This window comes from Megalobrama amblycephala, linkage group LG3 (genome assembly GCF_018812025.1).
Source record: "Megalobrama amblycephala isolate DHTTF-2021 linkage group LG3, ASM1881202v1, whole genome shotgun sequence".
Lineage (NCBI taxonomy): Eukaryota > Metazoa > Chordata > Actinopteri > Cypriniformes > Xenocyprididae > Megalobrama > Megalobrama amblycephala.
Genome location: NC_063046.1, coordinates 28,362,656 through 28,383,840, shown reverse-complemented (window position 1 = coordinate 28,383,840; position 21,185 = coordinate 28,362,656). Strand labels below are relative to the sequence as shown.

The window sequence follows — 21,185 nt, the reverse complement described above, 5'->3', positions numbered from 1 at the left end:
GGTAATAATATGGCAGGGGGTCAAAATTTGGCGCAACACCTCTACGCAACAAAAAGTGAGGGTACGCTACAGCTTAAAATGTAGAAGTGCCGTACCGGTGCATATGGCCCTCTTCAAGCACTGATGAAAAATGCATAAAAATACTATTTTTAAATTCTATATGAAATATATAGTTTCCCAATCATGTTTTACTCTAAAAGTGTGACAAAATCCAAGCCAAAAATCTAAACAAGTTCCAAATTTGAGGTTGATTTCTCAAAAAATTAGCTTTCAGTAAGATTTTGATTGGGTGCAGTACCAAACTTTTCCACTAGTGCGCTTCCCAGTCGTTTCCAGTGCTGTCATTTTTGACCATGAACAGTAAGCTTACAAGTGTGACTATTTTTTTTCCATTACCATTTAACCTATTCGAATCATGTCTATATTACTCTTTCTTTCACATAGCACATTTCAAATGATGCTGTTGCTAATGTGAGTGCTGAGGATATTTCTATCATTTAAGTTTGTCAGTGTTGTATACAAAATAAAACTATTTTTGTTTATTCAATGTAGCCCCTGACTGTAATTGTAATTATTTGAAACCAATTTTAAAAAGACTGGAGAGAGAAGAGGGCACTAAAGCGCATCCACCCTCCACCCCATTCTACCCAGAGATACGTTGCCTAGGTTACACCTCCAGCTGCCACCTAAAGTGAAGCATCGCACCATCCGCCTCGCGAAAGACAATAGGCTACCTAACACGTCAACACCTATTGAAAACTATACAAAAGGGTTCTCACGAAACAAAAATATACTCGGAAGAGAGAGACGAGAGTATATTGAGACACACGCGCGCTCACGCACGCACGCACGCTCGCGCGCGCACACAGACAGAAACAGAGAGAGAGAGAGCGAGAGAGAGAGAGTGACCCTCCTCATTTTGATTGTCAGTACAGAGAGGCGGGCTCATATGGAGGGCCGCTTTTCGGCTCTGCAGCGACTGCAGCTTCTCCCGCTGCCTGTCCTTCTTCCGCGCGCGTCTCCGCGAGCGCTGTGATGTGAATATTAATGATGCTGCGCGAATCTCCGCGCTCATTTCCATCGCTTTCACCGATCTGAGAGGTAAGAGCGCATCCGTATTTTTCCCGTATACGGTGCGGTTTACATTATTATTCAGTGTCCATTTCATCCCGTGGAAGCGCGTGTCGTGTTTTTAAGGATGCTGAGACGCTCGGTCGACGCAGTGCTGTTCTCAATGAAGAGGCGAAGCGAGTCAATGAGCGAGGCGTTTCAGTATGGTGATTGTACTCCTATTTATACTGGATGTTTCGTTCTTAAAAAACTAGCTACTGTTGGGATGTATCATTCATGCTATCATACGTAGGCTAAACGTTCGGTTGTCTTTGGTTGGTGAACAGAATGACCGGTGGGAAATTGAAGTAAATGGTCTTATGGTGATGAAAAACAGATTTACTTTATCAGTATGCTATAGATGCAGTGGTTAATTTTACAAAGCACATTGGGTGGGTTTTGGAGGGTGGGGAGGATGCATTTGTGATCCTTAAATGGCATTCAACAAGTGTAGACTATCTCATCCCTTCTGCTGTGTGCCTGATATTCTCCAGATAGGCTGACATCCTGTATGTGTGTAACTGATGTGTGTATGGGGATGTGGGGGCTATATGCAGTCAGACTATTATATTTTCTGCTTTTTTGAGCATTTGTTTGAATAATTCAGACTTTGAATCAGTATAATGACTGTTTGTGCAGGAATTATTTTTAGAAAGGGATGTTAGCTTTTAGTCAATGCATTAAGCCAATGAGACTTAAAATGCATGGGGAGGGAGACTGGTCTAAATAATCCCCTGCCCGTGATTTCACTCTTTCGTTTTCTCTCGCTCTTTCTCACAAATGATCTGTGGCCCTGTCTTTGTCGTTCGACTCTGAAATGTATACAACCAGATAATCACATCAGCTATGCTTTTCAGAAATGGAGAGTGAGACGGAGAGGTGGGTTCTTTGGAAACCATGACAGCTTTCATTCATGGAAATCCAAAGGTGCAGCGCAATATTGGGCCCAGTCTGCAGAACAAAAACACACCGATTTAACTCATCCAGCATAAAGCGTAATCCTCTCATACAACCAAGCACAATAAAACACCGGCCCTATAGTGTAGGTCTGCTATTAAGCAGGTAATCTCTCTCTCTCTCTTTCTCTCTCTCTCTCATGCTGTTCTCTTTCATTAAAACTATTAACATAGAAAAAAAAATCAGTATAGCCATTAGCTAATTCTTTGCTGAGGAGAATTAAAAATGTTTCCTTTATGGATATAGACTTTTAATGTATCCAAAATGAAAATAAATAAGGCCATGCTGAATTGCCAACAGTTATTACCCTCCATTGTTGTTGTTAAAAGCATTGCTGACATATTAACTTTGTTTTAATCTCAGACTATAGTTCAGAATAGCGTGTAGGAAGTTTGCCTCATTGTACAGTGCGGAGTCCGTGGAATATGTCTATGCTTAGTTTATGCTGTTAATACGTGTCTGTATGTATAGGTTAGGGTTGGTTATAGATTTTGGCTTTAAAAAGCCCTATATAATGAATTTGCATCTCATTAGAATTGTGGGAAGAGAAATGGATTTCATATTTGTTTCAAACACAAAAGGCAGGAAACATCTATGCCAGATGGGAACTGTGTTTCTCCTTTTATTCCACTATGGATTGTGTCTGCTGCATGATCCCTTTGCGTGTCTGTATGTGTGGGTGTCAGAGAGTGTGTATCTTTGTGTGTGTGTGTGTGTGTGTGTGTGTGTGTGTGAAGGGGGGTGTTGATTGTGGTTCTATATAGACCATTTGCTGCTGAGTGTATTTGTTTCCATGGTTACCCCCATGCCAATGAAGATCACGTCATCACCAGACCAGACCTCTGCGGCTATTGTTTACTGATCGTAGAGAAGACTGAGTGTGTGTTCGGGTTTTAGATACGTCCTCCACAGACCTTAAGTTCTTCATTGTTTTTTAGTCCTTTTGTCTAGCCTGTCGCCTGTAATGTGTTTGATTCCTGGATGTCTTGCTTGGATTAATCATATCTCCTGCTATATTTTGACCACCTGTCATTTTTCTGTGATAGACACACATGGAGGGCTATTTATTCGATACCGCTCAGTGACTCCATACTGTTGGTTGACTTGGCACGCAGTGTCTTATGCTTGTATCGCCATCTGTAGCGCCCTGTACAGAGCTGCATGAGTAAGAATGATCATCTACTGCTATATACAGTAAATACTGCTATTAAAATTGAGATTCTTAATGCAATGCATGTACAAAATTTCTAATTTTCCTCATTTTCCTTCTCACTACTCCTAGTTTGTTTTAGGTCCTGAGAGAGGCATTTGTCACTGTCATGTGAGCCTAACTTTGCTTTTTTTATACAGTAAGTGCTCTATTTTTGATTCTTTATGAAGTATGTCTGTTCTTTCTCTCAGAGTAAATTATATTTTTGATTATGCTGTGATTTATGAAAGCCATGCGTGTTGTGACTCTTTTTGTATACACACAACACTAGCTCACAAGTTTTTTTTTTTTTTTATCTTAACAGAAATTAAATTTAAGATAAATTTATAATATTTTTTAAAATAGAAATGGCAACATAATAATAACATATAACTTAAATAAGTTCATTATTGATAAATGCTATGTAGTTCAGTGAAATTTTAAATTCTGATGTTTTACAATTATAAAAATAAAGTTTTAACAGAAGTTATTAGTCAGAAAGTAAGCTGAGTTTAATTCAATATTAAGTTAAATTTATTTGTATGCACATTACCGGTCAAAAGTTTATGGTCAGTAAGTTAATACTTTTATTTAGCTATACTATTTCCACAAAACTATTAAGCAGCACAACTGTTTCTTGAGCACCAAATCAGCATATTAGAATGATTCCCGAAGGATCACGTGACACAGAAGACTGGAGTAATGATGCTGAAAATTCAGCCATCACAATAATAAATTGCATTTTATAATATATATTAAAGTAGAATTCAGTTGTAAAAATTGTTATAAAATTGAAAATTGTAAATAATAAACATTTAAATATTGCAATTGAAAATTGTAATAATATTTCACAGTATTACTGTTTTATTGTATTTTTAAAAATTCAATTGAAAGGGATAGTTCAGCCCGAAACGAAAGTTCTGTCATTAATTACTCACCCTCATGTCTTTCTAAACCTGTAAGACTTTTGGAACACAATCATCATCGGAACACAAATTAAGATCTTTTTGATGAAATCTAAGAGATGTTCATTGATCAGCGAACATTCTGACATGACGCACAGGAACAAACCTCTCCCACACATTTGAGCTTCCGCAAGAGGTTTGTTCTTGTGCGTCATTCAGGTTATGTTGAGCTTCTGCTTACGTTCGCTGATCAATGTTAATATGAGAGTAAAAGCCTAAATTAAATCTGTTCATATTAAAAAGCGATCAAGTCTCTTCAGAATATTTGCTCTAAACCGCTCGTAATCATATGGATTAGTTTTCCGATATCTTTATGAATTTTTTGAAGTGTCAAATGTGGCAGTTGCAAAGGCAGTCAGTGGATGGACAGAAAGCTCTTAGATTTCATAAAAAAGGACTTCATTTGCATTTCAAAGATGAACAAAAGTCTGACGAGTTTGGAATGACAGAATTTTAATTTTGGGGTGAAAACAGCCTTTAAATGTTCAAATAAACAAGGTCTTGGTGAGCATAAGAGACTTCTTTCAAAAACATTTTAAAAAATTGTACCAACTACAACCTTTTGAATGTTCGGTAATGAATGCTGTGTATTTATCATTGACAAATGACACATGTTGTCAAATCTTTGAAGAACAAAAACATATAGCTTCCCTTACTAAATAGTTTGTTTATGTCCCATTTAATCCTTGGTTTCATTCAGATACCTGCCTGCAGAGGCTGTTCTTTCTCCATCTCTCCCTGTCAGACACTTTGTGGCTGGGAATTGAATGCTGATTAAGCAAGTGGCTTGAGATGATTATGCTTAGGTTTGATGAAAGACAATCTGAGAAGGGTGTGTACTTGAGTGTATATGTGTGTGTGTGTGCGTGTGCGCGTATCCTTCAACACAGCAATCTCTTCTCTTTATAGCTCATTCTGATAATTCAAGAGCATCCAGCTGCAGCATGAATAGAGTACAGGGATAAATAAATTAATAATATTCATTACAGAGGAGAGGTAAAAAAAAAAAAAGGCAAAGATGGATAAAGGTGAAATGGATAGAAGGTGACTCTTCGCAGATGAGGGTCAGGGGTATGAAGAGAGAGGGGTAAGCATTAAAGAAAGATGAAAGAGGAAAAGAATAGAGAATGGACAAAAGAAGAGAGGAAGGGAGAAATGCAGAAAAGAGAAAAGATGAGATGAGGGTCAGAGGGAGATAAAGGAGTGAAAGAAAGGGGGGTGGGTGTATTTGTTGCTGAAGTGACTGTTTTTCTTGTAAATGCAGCCTCTCTCTGTGTGTGTGTGTGTGAGTGTGTGTGTGTGGAGCTGGAGTATTGATCAGAGTGATCCACTCCAGCCCTGAGTGTTGACTCTGCACTAAAGGTGAGACAGCCTTCTCTGTCTGACTTTTTACTTGTGTGTGTGTATATATATATATATATATATATATATATATATATATATATATTAGAGATGCACCAATATATCGGCCAATAATTGGTATCGGCCGATAAAAGCAAATTTTCACACCATCGGCTATCAGCTGATGATTTAAAAACAGCTGATAGTCAGGGCCGATATATCCTGTCAATCAAGAGGGCAGGAAAATGCACTGAATTTGTGCTTTGTGTGAAGAAAATGCTAAGAAACCAGTGTGATGTTCAATATTATTTGTAATTATGTGAATTAATAACATTCAGAAAGTTAAGAAATATTCATTTAATCTTCAGAATTTAGTTAATATTAAATTGAGTAACGTGTTTGTTTATAACTGATACCAGTTACTCTGAAACAAGCTGATGAAATGGAGAGAATAAAGTTATATATATATATAAATTGAAATTTTTTTAAATTAAAGTATTTTTTAAATTCCTGCAAAGCAGTTTGAGTGATGACTGGAATAAATTGATGGCTAGGTTCCATCTTCATTTTTATTGATTTATGGATCATGGATTAAGCAAAATAATATGGCTTGTTTATATATGGTTGAAGTCGAAATATTAACTCTTGCTTATATTGCTTTAACTTTGACAAAGCAGCAATATTGTACACCTTTAATGTTTTTTAAAAGTGATAGTCACTATCAGTACACAGCAAAGTGTTTAAATATTAAACACAGTGTGTCATAAGCATTTCTGCTTTGAAAAAAGTGATAAAAATTTGATCAGCAGTACCCTAACTCTCACATGATGTGGGAATATTTTAGTTTAAATGAGCTGAATTCAGCTCATGCATTAACATGCTTTGAAACTTGAAAATAGGATTCCTTATATGGTCAATGGTTCTCATTTAATAAATAAAAAATGAAGCAGTAGACTAACAGTAATCATGCAAAATTAAATGGTTAATGTAATTAGAAAAAAAAAATGACTCACTGCTGCTCAAACATCTAATCTTTTCTTAATGCTAATCATTATGGATTTTGTGACAAGATTGCTACAGTGCTGTTCACACTGTATATGGCATAACACCCCATGTTAGCGTTATGTCCGCAGCACTGTCTCATTTGCATAGTCCACCTCTAAATGTGTCATTCCTCCCACAGGAATGCCATGAATTATGCGACTGTACTGCAGAAGCTGTAGTGTACTACTCTCTGATTACATTCAGCTGCATTCTTGCTCCTTTTTGCACTTAATTAGCTGTTCATTTTGTTTTTTGCTGTACATATTTACACACATCTTATTCTGCCTTTAGTAAATATGGTTTTCTCTGTGTCTGTTTCAGCTGTTTAAAGACAGGAAGTTTCGAGAGCAGCATGGCAGAAGCCCCTGTTGGAGAGGACGCACCCAAAGAGCAGGAGAGTGCCACCCCACCTACCCACGATCCCCTGTTAGGGGTTGGTGGTGCTCTGTGGGAAAGAGTTCTGAAAGCTAGTGTTACAGCTGGAGCTTTCCTCCTGCTGTACACACTGTCTCAACTCACAGTGAGTTCATGTACATTCTCTCAAATAATTAAGAAATAAATGCTTAATACATACATATCACACTTTATGCAGTGTGCACACCACTGACTGTCTATTGATTTTTATGTTACGCTGTATGTATGAGAATATTTTGTTTATTCCCATGTTCTGGCTTTGTCTAAAAGTGGCAAATTTGGCTTTTAGCTAAAATTAAACAGTGAGTAATGATGATGTGTAGCTGAATAAGTTTGACTTTTTGAAACCAGGAGTGTTTTAAATTTATAATGAAGGCTTTTGTCATGTAAATAGACAATAAAACAGTTGTTGTGGTGTGTCTGTATATTTGTGTGCTCAAAATGTCCTTCTGTTTGAGTGTGTTTGTGCAAAAGTATAGAAAGACAGGCTGTTCCAGGGTCTGCTGTGATCGACCCTGTAGTCAATAACTGCACCACATGCCTTCCTGTCTGAAAAACCAGCAAACAGCTGTGTAAGACTTATATATATAAACTTCCATTCTAAAGTTTGGGGTCACTTCTTTTTTTCTTTTTTTTTGAAAGAAATGAATACTTATTCAGCAAGTATGCATTAAATTAATCAAAAGTGATAGTACAATGTTACAAAAGATTGCTGTTCTTTTGAACTTTCTATTCATCAAAGAGTCCTGAAAAAAAATGTATCATGGTTTCCACAAAATATTAAGCAGCGTATTAAGTGTTTTCAATATTAATACAGTGCTCAGCGTAAATGAGTACACCCACTTTGAAAAGTAACATTTTGAACAATATCTGAATGAACAAAAACAATTTCCAAAATGTTGACAAGACTAAGTTTAATATAACATCTGTTTAACTTATAACATGAAAGCAATGTTAATAATATAAATTAGATAACACATTTTGCAGTTTTACTCAAATTAGGGTGATGCAAAAATGAGTACACCCCACAACAAAAACTACTACATCTAGTACTTTGTATGGCCTCCATCATTTTTAATGACAGCAACAAGTCTTCTAGGCATGGAATGAACAAGTTGGCGACATTTTGCAGCATCTAACTTTTTCCATTCTTCAAGAATGACCTCTTTTAGAGACTGGATGCTGGATGGAGAGTGATGCTCAACTTGTCTCTTCAGAATTCCCCATAGGTGTTCGATTGGGTTCAGATCAAGACCCACTGAATCACTTTCAACATGTTCTTCTTCAGAAATACTTCACAACGACCAAGGGCATGGAGTGATGGTAGCATCTTGTCTTTCAGTATAGAGCAGTACATCTGTGAATTCATGATGCCATCAATGAAATGCAGCTCCCCGACACCAGCAGCACTCATGCAGCCCCACATAAGGACACGGCCACCACCATGTTTCACTGTAGGCACCATGCATTTTTCTTTGTATTCCTCACCTTTGCGGCGTCATACAGTTTTGAAGCCATCAGTTCCAAAAACATTTATCTTGGTCTCATCACTCCAGAGTATAGAGTCCCAGTAGTCTTCATCTTTGTCAGCATGGGCCCTGGCAAATTCTAGGCGGGCTTTTTTGTGCCTGGGCTTTAGGAAAGGCTTCTTTCGTGGACGGCACCCATGCATGCCATTCCTCTGCAGTGTACGCCGTATTGTGTCACAGGAAATAGTCACACCAGTTTGGCTTTCTACTTCTTTAGATAACTGCAGTGAACTTGCATGCAGATTTTCTTCAACCCTTCTCCTCAGAAGACGCTCCTGTCGAGGTGTTAACTTCTGTGGACGACCTGGACGTCTCTGTGAGAGGTTTCAGTTCCATCTTTTTTAAGTTTTTGTACCACTTTTGCTACAGCATTCTGACTGATAAGTAAAGCTTTGCTAATCTTCTTGTAGCCTTCACCTTTCTGGTGTAAAGAAATTATTTTATTTCTCAGGTCTTGTGACATTTCCTTCCATGTGGTGCCATTGCTGACAGCATGAAATAGGAAGGGGTTTTAACACCCTTTTATAGTCAACTGTCTGCTGGACACCTGTGTAATGAATAATTAGACTCACCTGTGGTTGAATTCTTGTTAAATTAGACATTTGTAGTCTAAAATTTAGCTTTGCTCCAGAAACTTTCAGTGGGGTGTACTCATTTTTGCATCACCCTAATTTGAGTAAAACTGAAAATTTTGTTCTCTAAGTAAAATTATTATCCTTACTTTCATGTTATAAACAGATGTTATATAAAACTTAGTGTGCATCTCAATCAGCTCCCTAGTTCAGTAGTCAGGGCACTGATCAGGAAGTCGGCCACATTCATTTACACGGTATACTGATACACGACTTAGGGAGCTGTTTGAGATGCAGGGTTAGTCTTGTCAACATTTTGGAAATAGTTTTTGTGTTCATTGAGATATTGTTTAAAATGTTACTTTTCAAAGGGGGTTGTACTCATTTATGCTGAGCACTGTACTAAAAAGAAATGTTTCTTAAGCAGCCAATCAGCATATTAAAATGATTTCTGAAGGATCATGTGACACTGAAGACTGGGGTAATGATGCTGAAAATTCAGCTTTGCGTCACAGGAATAAATCACATTTTAAAATATATATAAAAAAAAAAATAGGGGAAAAAAATAACAATAATAATTCACAATATTACTTTAGCCTTGGTGAGCATTAGAGACTTCTTTCAAAAACATTTTAAACATCTTGCAGACCCCAAACTTTTGAAGGGTGGTGTATTTACAAAACAATATTCATTTATTAATTTGACATTAAGCTTTCCAAAACGCAAACAACAGTTTCAGCCGAATTTTGTGATTCATATAAAAACATCTCATATCTTTCTTTGCCATCTCTACTTATGTAGGTCACTTTTAACTTTTGAAGGGTTTGTGTGTGTGTGCATGTGTAAAAATAAATGTTTTGATGATGTGTTCAGGGTTTGTGGGTCCTTTACATGCTGAATGGATACAGGGCTTTTCCAGCAGCACATAAAGTTTTGGATCTCATTCAGTACCTTCTCTCCACCAGTGATGCCTATGATCAACAGGTGACGGAGCTTGAGCTGAAATGACTTCTATACCATTCATTTTTTGAAGTGACAAAATAACAAAAAACACATGAATGCTCTTGTCTGCAGATGGAGATATGGAGGGTGGAGAGCATGTTGCCCCTCATAGCGACACTCTTCTTAGGTGTAGTCATCCTTGGTACTGGAGTGAGTATGTTCTGTATGTTTTTGCCTTTTGCTACTCAGAGCTTGATTCCCGTCAAACTGCACTACAGCATGTGATCAGTGTATACAGAGTTGCAGCAGCTGATTTGAACCCTGCATTGTTTAGCATGCACTCATTCCATTGTGTAAAGCTTGAACTTTCCTTTTGCTGTCACAACAGACGCTGTTCTGCATTAAAACCCTGGTGCCTGGCAACCCATCTTGCTTCCCTGACGACCGTCGTCAGTCCATGAGCAGGCAGCCCTCCTTTACATATTCAGAATGGACAGACGCTAAACATGAGGATTTCTACGAGCTGGATGCTGTTCCGGAAACGCCCGTGTTCGATTGCTTTATGGACATGAAAACCGAAGCTGACCCTGTCACTCTCACTGTCAAATCTGTGGGCTTGCAGGAAAGGTAATAAAATGGGCTATTTTTTCTGGATGCTTCACGTTTGATGTATATTACATCTCATAAATAATTTGTTGTTGTTTGCTTTTAGAATATTCTATGATGGCTTTGTTAGTTTAGTGTTTAATGTGACAGTATGCTGAATATTTCAATGAGGAAAGAATAATAAATGCAGAAGTGGTGAGGATGGAAAGGTTATCCACTTGTGTCATAATTAAACATTAAAAAGCAATTGTTCAATATTTAAAAGGCAACTTTAAATAAATATTTTAACACCAGATGAATTCCCACTTCCCATATTCATGCAGAATTTTATATCCTAAAAGTGCACAAAACAGAAACTTTTATAAAAAGAAAAGTAATAGTTGTGACCCATTCATAACTTTAACACTTGAAAAACTCATTCAATCTGAATTCAGTTGTGATCTGAATAATCGCATCGCACAAACTCTGTTGTGCTTTTCAGGAGAGGTTCTAACGTGTCGCTTACGTTGGACATGTGCACCCCTGGTACTACAGAGCCCTACGGAGCGCTGCTGTCCCCTAGAGAGCAGGGTACACAGGAATACCTGCAGAACGCATCAAACCTGCTCACCCCCGAGCAGCTGCACAAGCGCGCACTGGATGACGCTGTACTGCAGGCGGAGTTCTACGTGAGTATTGTTCACAGTTACAAGCATATACACAACAAAAGAGTGATCGTAACATGACATCACTGCTCATCTTGGGATTCTGGTGGAAATAGGAGACACCCATGAACTTCGTGGACCCAAAAGAATATAATTTTCCCGGCGTGGTGAGGAAGAATCGCTACAAAACTATACTACCAAGTGCGTATAACATTCTATACACAGTTTTATGTGGAAACGTCTCATGATGTTTGTTCTTGATATTGGCATATCTTTGTATTTGTAAGATCTTATCTCTAAATTGCAGACACACATAGCAGAGTTTGCTTAAAAGCAAAAGAGGAAGGTGATTTTCTCAGCACCTACATCAATGCTAATTATTTGAAGGTGAGTCTGTGTTAGCATCAAATGGTAAATGTAACTTTGTTGGCTGATATAGTTTTTAAGTTGTTTTAATAACATTTCATAAAATGAACAAGATTGTAATGTAACAATCACATTTTTAGGGTTGTTAATAGGGGTATAACAATACCCTCATGTCATGATTCGATACATATCACAATACTGAACTCATGATACAATATTATTGAGATACTCAAGACATATGGTTAAAGGATAACAAAAATGTACTAAGTCAATTAGGGTTTTATTTAGATATTTAGCCGAGTTAGCTTTTAATGACATATTATATATATATATATATATATATATATATATATATCACAAACTACCAGAAGTGTGTGTGTGTGTGTGTGTGTGTGTGTGTGTGTGTGTGTGTGTGTGTGTGTGTAAAAAAATAACCATTTTATGAGATTTTGCAGGTGTATGCACTATTTCAGATCACATAGAAATGCTATAGGCTAAAGAGTAAAGGCTTTATCTCTAAACAGCCGTTAAAAATTGTTCAAATTTGCATCTTTGTTTTTATCTAACGCTGTTTTAGGGCTATGGTGGGAAAGAAAAGGCATACATCGCCACACAGGGTCCGACTGTAAACACAGTGGGGGATTTCTGGAGGATGGTTTGGCAGGAGCGCTGTCCCATTATCGTCATGATCACCAATATTGAAGAAAAAAATGAGGTCTGGCTATATTCATGTTTGATATTTTGATACTATTTGATACTAAGCACTAACTCAGGATGAAACCACATTCCCAAATGTTCACTTTGTAAATTTGTTACTTAAGCCATTTTGCAGTAGTCAAAAAGTTACTAAAGACACCTGTTTCAGGTGATGTTGACTCTCTAGAAATATTTTCACGAGTTCACACTTACAAATGATTAGATAGAGTAAAAGAGTATGTGTATTTGGCATGCTGTCCAGGGGAGGGCTCCGAGCTCGGAATGTTGCCCGAACCCAGAGTACTCCCCCGTATCTTTGGTTAGGATAGTAACCAGGCTAGTGTGAGGAGACGGGGTGGTGGAGGGATGCAGAAAAAACTGTCGAGGAAGATAGGTGAGTCGGCAACGTGTTTACAGGCCTCCTCTTATGCTGACTGGATAGATCATTTGAACGTGCTCCTCTCAAACTTTGTTAATAAAACATCATTAGGTGAATTTCAGTGAGTCATCAGTAATAGTTAATTGTTTTGGGGATTTTTTCTGAATGGGTTAAAATGAGCTGTGCTGGATTTCAACATGAATTAAATAAAACATATTTGTCTGTGTGACCCACAGAAATGCACAGAATACTGGCCAGAGGACAGTGTCATCTGTGAGGGTATCGAGATCACTGTCAAACTGGTCATCCAGGCCGATGACTACAGTCTAAGGATTTTCACTGTGAAGGTCTGTTTTGTGTTTTAGTGTGTTTTGGTAAAAAATAATTGATATTCATTTATAAGTGAATTAATGATTGATGGACTTTTAATGTATTAACTGACTTGACTAACAGTTAGAAATGTTTATATTTTATTGGTTGCCGTGCAGCATGGTGTCTGTTGTATTAGTTTTTTCTTCTTATGATTATTAAAGACACACTGATACCAACTGAAGAGATAGAATTTGTGAGTTAACATTGACAACCCAAAACAGGAAGTATCAAGTATATCTTAAAACAAAAAACAAAATGTAGCACTTCATTGTCACCATGGACTGAGGGTACCTGAGCAATTTGGTGACAGCGCCACCTACTGATCAACATTGCATTTGCTTAAAACACATGAAAAATGAGTCAAATAATATATTTTGCATCCTCTTTTCAAGTAGAATTCCCCCAAAACTTGAGAAATGCAGATTAATTGATGTGTCAAAAACTTTTGATCTCCTAAAAGTTTGTGTGAAAGTGACGTAGAAAGATGATACGGACAAAAAGCGAGAAGTCCAGGTTGTGCACACAATTTTTCTGCTTCTAAGTGTGTTTTCTACTGTTTCCTCTGGAGGCATTGCTGTCATGGCAACAAATATATTTAGCAATGCAGTGTTTCACATAATTGAAGGAAATGTTTTTAACAATTTTTTTTTTTTTACAAATCATTTATCAGCCAGCTATTTATCATCATGTTAATTATTGAACGTTTAGCCCCAACAGCAGGGGCGCCTTTTACCCCAAAAACCATACTTTTTTTACACTGTTGCTTTAATTACCTTAAACATAACTGAAAATCATTAACAAGACCTTTGCCCTCAAAATATAGTCAATAATTTCATCGATTCTCATTTGCTACATGAATGTACAACATTTTAAAAAACATCAAATATTAGACCAAATTAGCTCAGAATCAACATCAATCAATGTTGCTGTCAGTGATTAGCAAAATTCCATGTGCATTGTCAAAATTGGTTTTTAATAAAAGTGCTGAGCTGAATTTTTGTGCCCTCTTATCTAGTGGTTTAAATAAAGTCAAATGCACCTTTTACCCCGGTGCACCTTTAGCCCTGTTGTACCCTTTATCAAAGAATGTATGCTTGTGTTAGTATGGGCAACACATGAAGCAGCTCTTTATTGCATGTGCAGTTTGTGAACGAGCAACACACTCTGAAATGCAATTTCTATATATCTAAAAAAGTAACAAAAAAATTTTTTTTTTCAATTCACAACATACCGACAGACAGCAACAGGCACTTTGTTTGGTTTTGTCGGATCAGTGCGTTACCCCTGTCGGAGTCTGTTGGCGTGTGTCGGAGCATGTTTTTGCTGACTGAACATGCTGAATCGGAATTACAATGGCTAGAAACACTCTTGTGTATACATGTGTGCCAACAAAATACAAATGTGCATTAACATGTTGGTGAATGTTTGTGTGTGTAGAGTGAGGGTGAGGAGCGCACTCTCAGACAGTACTGGTACACATCCTGGCCAGATCAAAAAACTCCAGACAAGGCCCCGCCTCTCCTGGAGTTGGTTCAGGAAGTGGAGGAAGCGAGGAAACAGGCCCCACCCAACAGTGGCCCTGTCATTGTCCACTGCAGGTAACACACACTTTTCATCTTTCAACCCTCTCTTCAGAACGTCTCCAAAGCCACGCCTCCTCCAAAACACATGAATGCGCACAGCCAGAGCAAAGTCTGCAAAGTGTCACGAGAGACGGTGTTAAATTAGCGCATGTCTCAAAGCACATAACATTACAATAAACGTAAACAACTTACAGAGCTCTTACTTGTACAACCTGACTGCTGCAGATTCATTTCGGTGTTGATAGTGGTGACATGACATAGAAACACAAAAATCAGAGTCCAAGAAGGTGAACAGCTCCAGGTGGAACGTCCCGGGTAGAACGTTGCCATCTTCTAATTACAGTTACGACATGGCATTGTTTTGGCTCAGGAGGAATTGTAAAAAGCAGCTGCTGTTTGTTTTTGGCGTTCGTTCAGTGAGTGTCTGTTTACAACTCTGCATAGCCTTATGGAACACACTGATGAAGTTTCATGTCTGCGCAAGCAGGGTGCATGGAGGTATGGAAATACATATGTTGACAGGCAGGTAGGACACATCGTATAAAGATTGAACAAAGGTTTTTTGGTCCTGAGACTTCCACAAAAGATATATGTACATATTTTAATATTTAGACCACTTTTATTACTGATTGATTATTTCAATCAGTATAACAAAAAGTATTTATAAAAAATTGCTTACCCTAACTTTAAGGATTAAGGATTACTTTTTATGTATGTATATGTATGTATGTATGTATTTATTTTTTTCTTTACTTTTAGTGCAGGGATTGGACGCACTGGCTGTTTCATTGCTACCTCCATCTTGTGCCAGCAGCTAAGCATTGAAGGGGTGGTTGACATCCTGAAGACCACTAGCCAGCTACGCTTGGACAGGTAAAATATATTCACTGTATGTTCTGTTAATCATGAGTGTCAGAATATTAGCTGTTTGGCCTCAGCGGTAACCGGGCCAACCTAAAGTCATAGATAAAAACACTTGCAAGACCTATATGGTGTAATATTAGTCTCTTGTTGAGTGCTATAAAGGTGGACTGCTAGATGCTATTCTGTGGATGAAGTATATTAAGAGTTGGCCTCATGCTGTTGTTAACGTTGTTGTGTGTTCAGAGGTGGGATGATCCAGACAGCGGAACAGTATCAGTTTGTTCATCATGTACTCAGCCTGTACGAAAGACAGCTTCGAAAGACCTCAGAAGAGTAAAGCCTCCATGAGCGCACAACCTTCACATCACTCCTCACAGAAGAGTTGACCTTCATCCAAACACATGGGTCAGGGACTGACCCTCAGCTCCTCAAGTCTCATGTCTTCAAACACAACAGACGTTTAGGTTGAACCGTCCTTTTAGAAGCACACCTTTAGTTGACTCCAATCTCCAATACCTAAATCCAACATCAAGACACCAATCAGTTATTAAATAGACATTTTTCTTTATTCCTTACCATAACAGTAACAGACTTCAAGCGATCAGATATGTCATAACACAAGTTCTGCCCTCGTAATAACGTTCAGCAGGCCATCAGTGCTCAAACACGACAATATTTCTATGCGTGTGTACTTCATATCTAGTGGGATGAACACAATAACAAGCAGACACCTTTTAAGGCCTCCATTTATGATGCATATTTAGCATTAGGTTTAGGGACCTCTTCAATTTCTGAGCCTACAAACACAGCAATTTTCCTTTTACTGCTAAGACATTTTTACAGGATTTATAACTCAATGTATCAATGAGAAGTGTGCGTGTACATAAATGGGTCTCGTATGTTGAAAGATCAACCTCTTGGCAATCTGAACTGTCAGTATATATGTGTGCATGTGTGTGTGTGTGTGAGAGAGAGAGAGATAGTGTCGCAGAACCAGAAGGAGAGAGAGAGAGAGAGAGATAATGTTTACTATGTGTTACATTGATTATCAGACTTTAATTCCGGATGTGTGGTTGGTCTCTAGAAGAGGTTAGCCTACTACATTTAATACAAAATGGCCTTAATACGTGTCTTTCTGTTTGTACTGGGGTCCGTATGGTTGTATGTAGATGTTGTCAGGCAGATCTAAACGCAGCGTGGTGTTAAGCCTGTCATAGTCTCATTCAGTAAGACTGAGAGAGGCTGCTCTCCGTACAGAATGATGTACATTTTCCCTCAGCATACCTTTGCCTTCTCGGTTTGCGTGTCGTTGGACGCTATATCATGCAAAATGGTTTAGTTGGACTCTAAAAAGCATTGATGCTGCACCTCAAGGTTTTATGTATCAAAATGCCGAAACACTGTATCCAACTAATGTTAAATTTGTAAATCACAGCTTGTATCGATAGCAGAAATCATGACAATGGGACATATATAGTTGTGATGTTTTTTGCTAATTTCTATTTATTTATTTATTTATTTATTTTATGAGCTTGTTTTACTCTGGTTACATTTAACATAGTTTATATGTGGGTCTGCGTATCTGATTAGTTAAGATGTATAATCAGTATTTGCCCAAGTTGGCAGCTCGTACAGCTTTGCTGAGACTTGCAGTTTGCATGAGCAAGTACATTTTGAACTTCTTTTTAATTATGAGCAAGGAAATGTTTAAATTACAAGCAGACATCTGTGTGTGATTATGTGCAAAAGCTTCTGACACGGCAGAGTCTCTCTCTGCTGTTGGAACACGCATCTTCAATCAATGATCTCATGTGATCCAGCTGGAAGTACCAATGCTCTGAATTTCTTTAGACAGTACTGCTACCACCCTAATTGTCTCCAGTTGTTCTCGAACTAGTCATATGTCCTCAAAATGATGTTTCCTTCCAGGCAGCTTTGAGATGAAATTAGGAAATTTACAGAAGCTTGAAAACACCTCCTTCTTACACAAGAGATTGTACTTTTTGGTTGTTTTTTGTAAGTGTTGTTAGTTCAAAGCCTCATGATAGTTTGCAAGAAATGAGAATGACTTTCGTTCACGTGCTTTAATTGCTGCTGTTCTAGTCTTTTTATTATTAGAGAACTGCTTTCGTGTTTTAGTTGGTACTGAGTAAGTGAATTTTATTATTTATTTTTAATGAACTGACATATTCGTCATACTTATTGAAAGAGTTTTGTCTCTATGTTTTTGTGCTGTTATTACACTGCCAAAGACTGTAGTGATTGGTCCATACCGCAAAACCTGAACAATGCTAATTCTATATTTACAATCTTTGAAAACCTTAACCAGTTTTAGCACCAACATGTGGAATTGTGTACATGTATGAAACCAGCATATTTATATATTTTTAACTGGTTTTAAAATGAAGAATCTAAATTTCCACAGTAAAACCTGTTCTCTCACTTACCCAGCCTTTCTTTAAACATTTTAGCTTCTTTTACATTATTCATTTATGCTGGTGTAGTATTTTGTGACATTGTTGACACTAAATCTTCATAAGATTATAAAATAATTAAAGTCAATTGGAAATACTGTGATTTGCAAAAGATTTAATCTTTATTATTTTTAGATTTAAATTTAAATCTAGATTTAGATGTAGTTTTATAGATTTTATCATTGTTTTTTTTTTTTTTTTTTTTTTTTTTTTTATATTATACATTACCATACATTTAATGTTTTTGATAGAAGTCTCTTATGCTCACTGAGGATGTATTTATTTTATCAGAAATACAGTAAAAAGAGTAATATTGTGAAATAATGTTACAATTGAACAGTTTTCTATTTTAATATATTTTAAAATGTAATTTATTCATGTGATGACAAAGCCGAATTTTTGGCATCCAGTCTTCAGTGTCACATGATCCTTCAGAAATCATTCTAGTATGATGATTTGGTGCTCAAAAACATTTCTTATTATTATCAATGTTGAAAACAGTTGTGCTGTTTAATATTTTTGTGTAAACCATGATACATAATTCTTTTATTTCTTTTATGATTAAAACAGCAAGATTCTGATTTTTTTAAATAGAAATCTGATCTTGCAAGGTACAAGTGAGTGAGAAAACAGGTTTTTTATCCACAATGATAAATAAATTAATATAATGGAATGTAAATACAAGTTCTATCTACAGCATTTGTCATTTATCAAAAATCACTAAAAACAGAAGAAGAAAAAAACAGAAAAATCATAGTTTTTTGTAAATCATAGACTAGTGTAACAAAATCGTTTACTGACAATCTTTCAGTGACTGGTACAACCTGTAAACTCATTGACTTTCAAATGTTACATGTAAGCATGGAGCAAACTCCATTCTTGGCATAAACAAAACTAGAAAAGAATTTTCTGTGTTGATCACTATAACAGTGCAAATGCTGTGGACAGCGCATAAATGTATTCAAATCAAAACATTCCTTTGAGGAATCATTTTTAAAACGTTGAACCAAATCTCTGTGTGTCTGTTACAAGCTGTTTGTCACCCTGATGGCCATTTACTGGTTTTGTACATTGTTTGCCATGCAGGACAACTTTGCTGAGCGTTTCCAAAGTCATCAAACTTGTCATTTTCAGGACTGTACTGTTTTAGGACAGTTGTTATTCAGTGAGTTTATCCACTTTGAGGAAATTCTATTTAAAAAAAAAAAAAGAAAGAAAAAAAAAAAGTTGTTGGATGAGTGTAAAGAAGGCCGTTAGTAGCCTTAATCAGTGATCACACAAATAAATCTTGTTTTCATTGGGTTTACCAATTTAATATTCTGATGCATGCAACAAAAGTGATCAGGGTCAAATAACATGATTTCATGTTAGCTGAATAATCTTTTAAGTCAATGTTATAGTTCAGACTGAGAGAAGGGCCAATATTGCAGTTTAGTGAAGTCCTCCCCCTCCCCCAACTCACTGCCCACTCACTATCAGTCGGACCCCACTTCCTACAGAACACTCCATCTGTCGGACCCGTCTGTGTTGCCAGAGAAGAGTAACAGACACACAGGCACCAGCAAATGAGTACATCATTATATCATACACACAAATTAGATCCTGGGCCAAACTAGCTTGGATTATATCCATGTAACCGTGATTTTAATATATTTAAAAGAGAGTGTGCTGTTTTATGTTTAAATAGATATTAATTTAATCATCATGAACAACTCACTACCAGCATAGTATGTCTTTATGCACTACTGTACAAAGCTAAAACAAGCACAAAGTTGAAATACTGATTTTTGAATGTGAATGCAGAGGCCTGAGCCTCGGCTGTCTTAATTACTCAAATATTTCAATGCCATCTGAGTATTTGACCTTTTGCTTCTTCATTTCACTCAAATATTTTCAAGATTTTTTTTTTTTTTTCAAGAAACCATGCGTTGATCAGTGTTTTGATATTTTATGATTATTTATTGTCCTGTGATTTTGGTTGAAATGTTTGGCACAGACCCTTCAATCTCAAAAAAGAACTGTTTTGGTTTAATTTTTATCCTGTTCTATAGTGAAATAGATGTTGTTTAAAAAAATACAATTTGCCTCATTGCTTTCGTATTGTTCCTCTGCTGTTGAAATCCAAATAGAATGTAACATGACTAAGTTTACAATATCATGGCTTGTATTATTGGTATAAGCTTTAATTTTTAAATAAAAATATTCTTCTGTTAATCAGGACTATGGGGTGATTGGACTTTGATTGACATGGAGACATCTTTGAAAGTCTACTTTAAAGTTTTTCCCAGTGATCATCATCTCAAACAAATATTTAATATTGACCTGTACATAAAAGAAAGGAAGAGTGAGTTGTGATTTGGGTGACTACAGTATGCTTGGAATAGCTTGTGTAAATACAAGCCTGCTGTAAAAGTTGACTTTATCAGAATTATAGAAGTACAGCATACAAGTTCAAGCTACATTAAAAAAAAAAAAAAAAATGAATATATATATTTTTATCATGTAGGGTTTTCATATAGATCATATATTTACAGTGTTATGGTCTTCCTGTCAGGCACCCAGTACTCGGAACACACACTCTGCACTCACATTGAATCAAGATATTTAGTTCATAGACATTAGGTTATGAATAAAAGCATATGTGCATAATCGCAGCACATTAGTGCAATCACAGCTCTGAGCTTCTGATAGTATGATCTGCAGTGTTGGGGTAATGCATTGCAATTAACTTGAGTTATGTAATCAGATTACTTTTTCAAGTAACTAGTAAAGTAACAGGTGTTGTGTGTGTGATGTGTGAACATGATGGTTATTGTAGTTCTAGACTAAATGTGAGCATACATTTACTCATCTCACTTGCATAAAAACTTTCAGTATTCCTCAAAATGAATAAAAACAGTAAAATGCAATCTCAGAATTGCATCCAAACAAATATGTATTTTTGTATTTAATCTCACTTTATTAACCAATGACCTTCAATGATCTAATTCAACCATACTAATATTTAAAAAAAAAAATATTTTAGATTTGATTTAGAAATAAGAGTGTTGAACTTCCTCCTCCTGTATCCTATTCTACTTTAATCCAGGGCTGCGTTCAGCCCATAGACTGTAAAAAAATATGGACTTAGCGTCCGTG

At 36.7% G+C, this 21,185-nt stretch overlaps 1 protein-coding gene across 5 annotated transcripts; it reads left to right on the top strand.

Moving 5' to 3' along the window:
* Window positions 1-673: 673 nt before the first annotated feature.
* Window positions 674-20,267, top strand: ptpn5 (protein tyrosine phosphatase non-receptor type 5). Of its 5 annotated transcripts, XM_048184833.1 has the most exons (15): window positions 679-1,101; window positions 3,114-3,232; window positions 3,350-3,416; window positions 6,928-7,126; window positions 9,995-10,105; window positions 10,196-10,273; window positions 10,452-10,690; window positions 11,151-11,337; window positions 11,430-11,514; window positions 11,621-11,700; window positions 12,257-12,394; window positions 12,991-13,101; window positions 14,564-14,724; window positions 15,469-15,582; window positions 15,817-20,267. In XM_048184833.1, the coding sequence occupies exons 4-15, from the start codon at window positions 6,959-6,961 to the stop codon at window positions 15,908-15,910; spliced, it is 1,566 nt and encodes a 521-aa protein (XP_048040790.1). In that variant the 5' UTR covers window positions 679-1,101; window positions 3,114-3,232; window positions 3,350-3,416; window positions 6,928-6,958; the 3' UTR covers window positions 15,911-20,267. The 5 variants fall into 5 exon arrangements, with proteins under 5 accessions (XP_048040795.1, XP_048040790.1, XP_048040792.1 ...); XM_048184834.1 differs by lacking the exon at window positions 679-1,101 and having other exon boundaries at window positions 1,156-3,232; XM_048184838.1 differs by lacking the exons at window positions 15,469-15,582; window positions 15,817-20,267 and having other exon boundaries at window positions 674-1,101; window positions 14,564-14,728.
* Window positions 20,268-21,185: the final 918 nt, after the last annotated feature.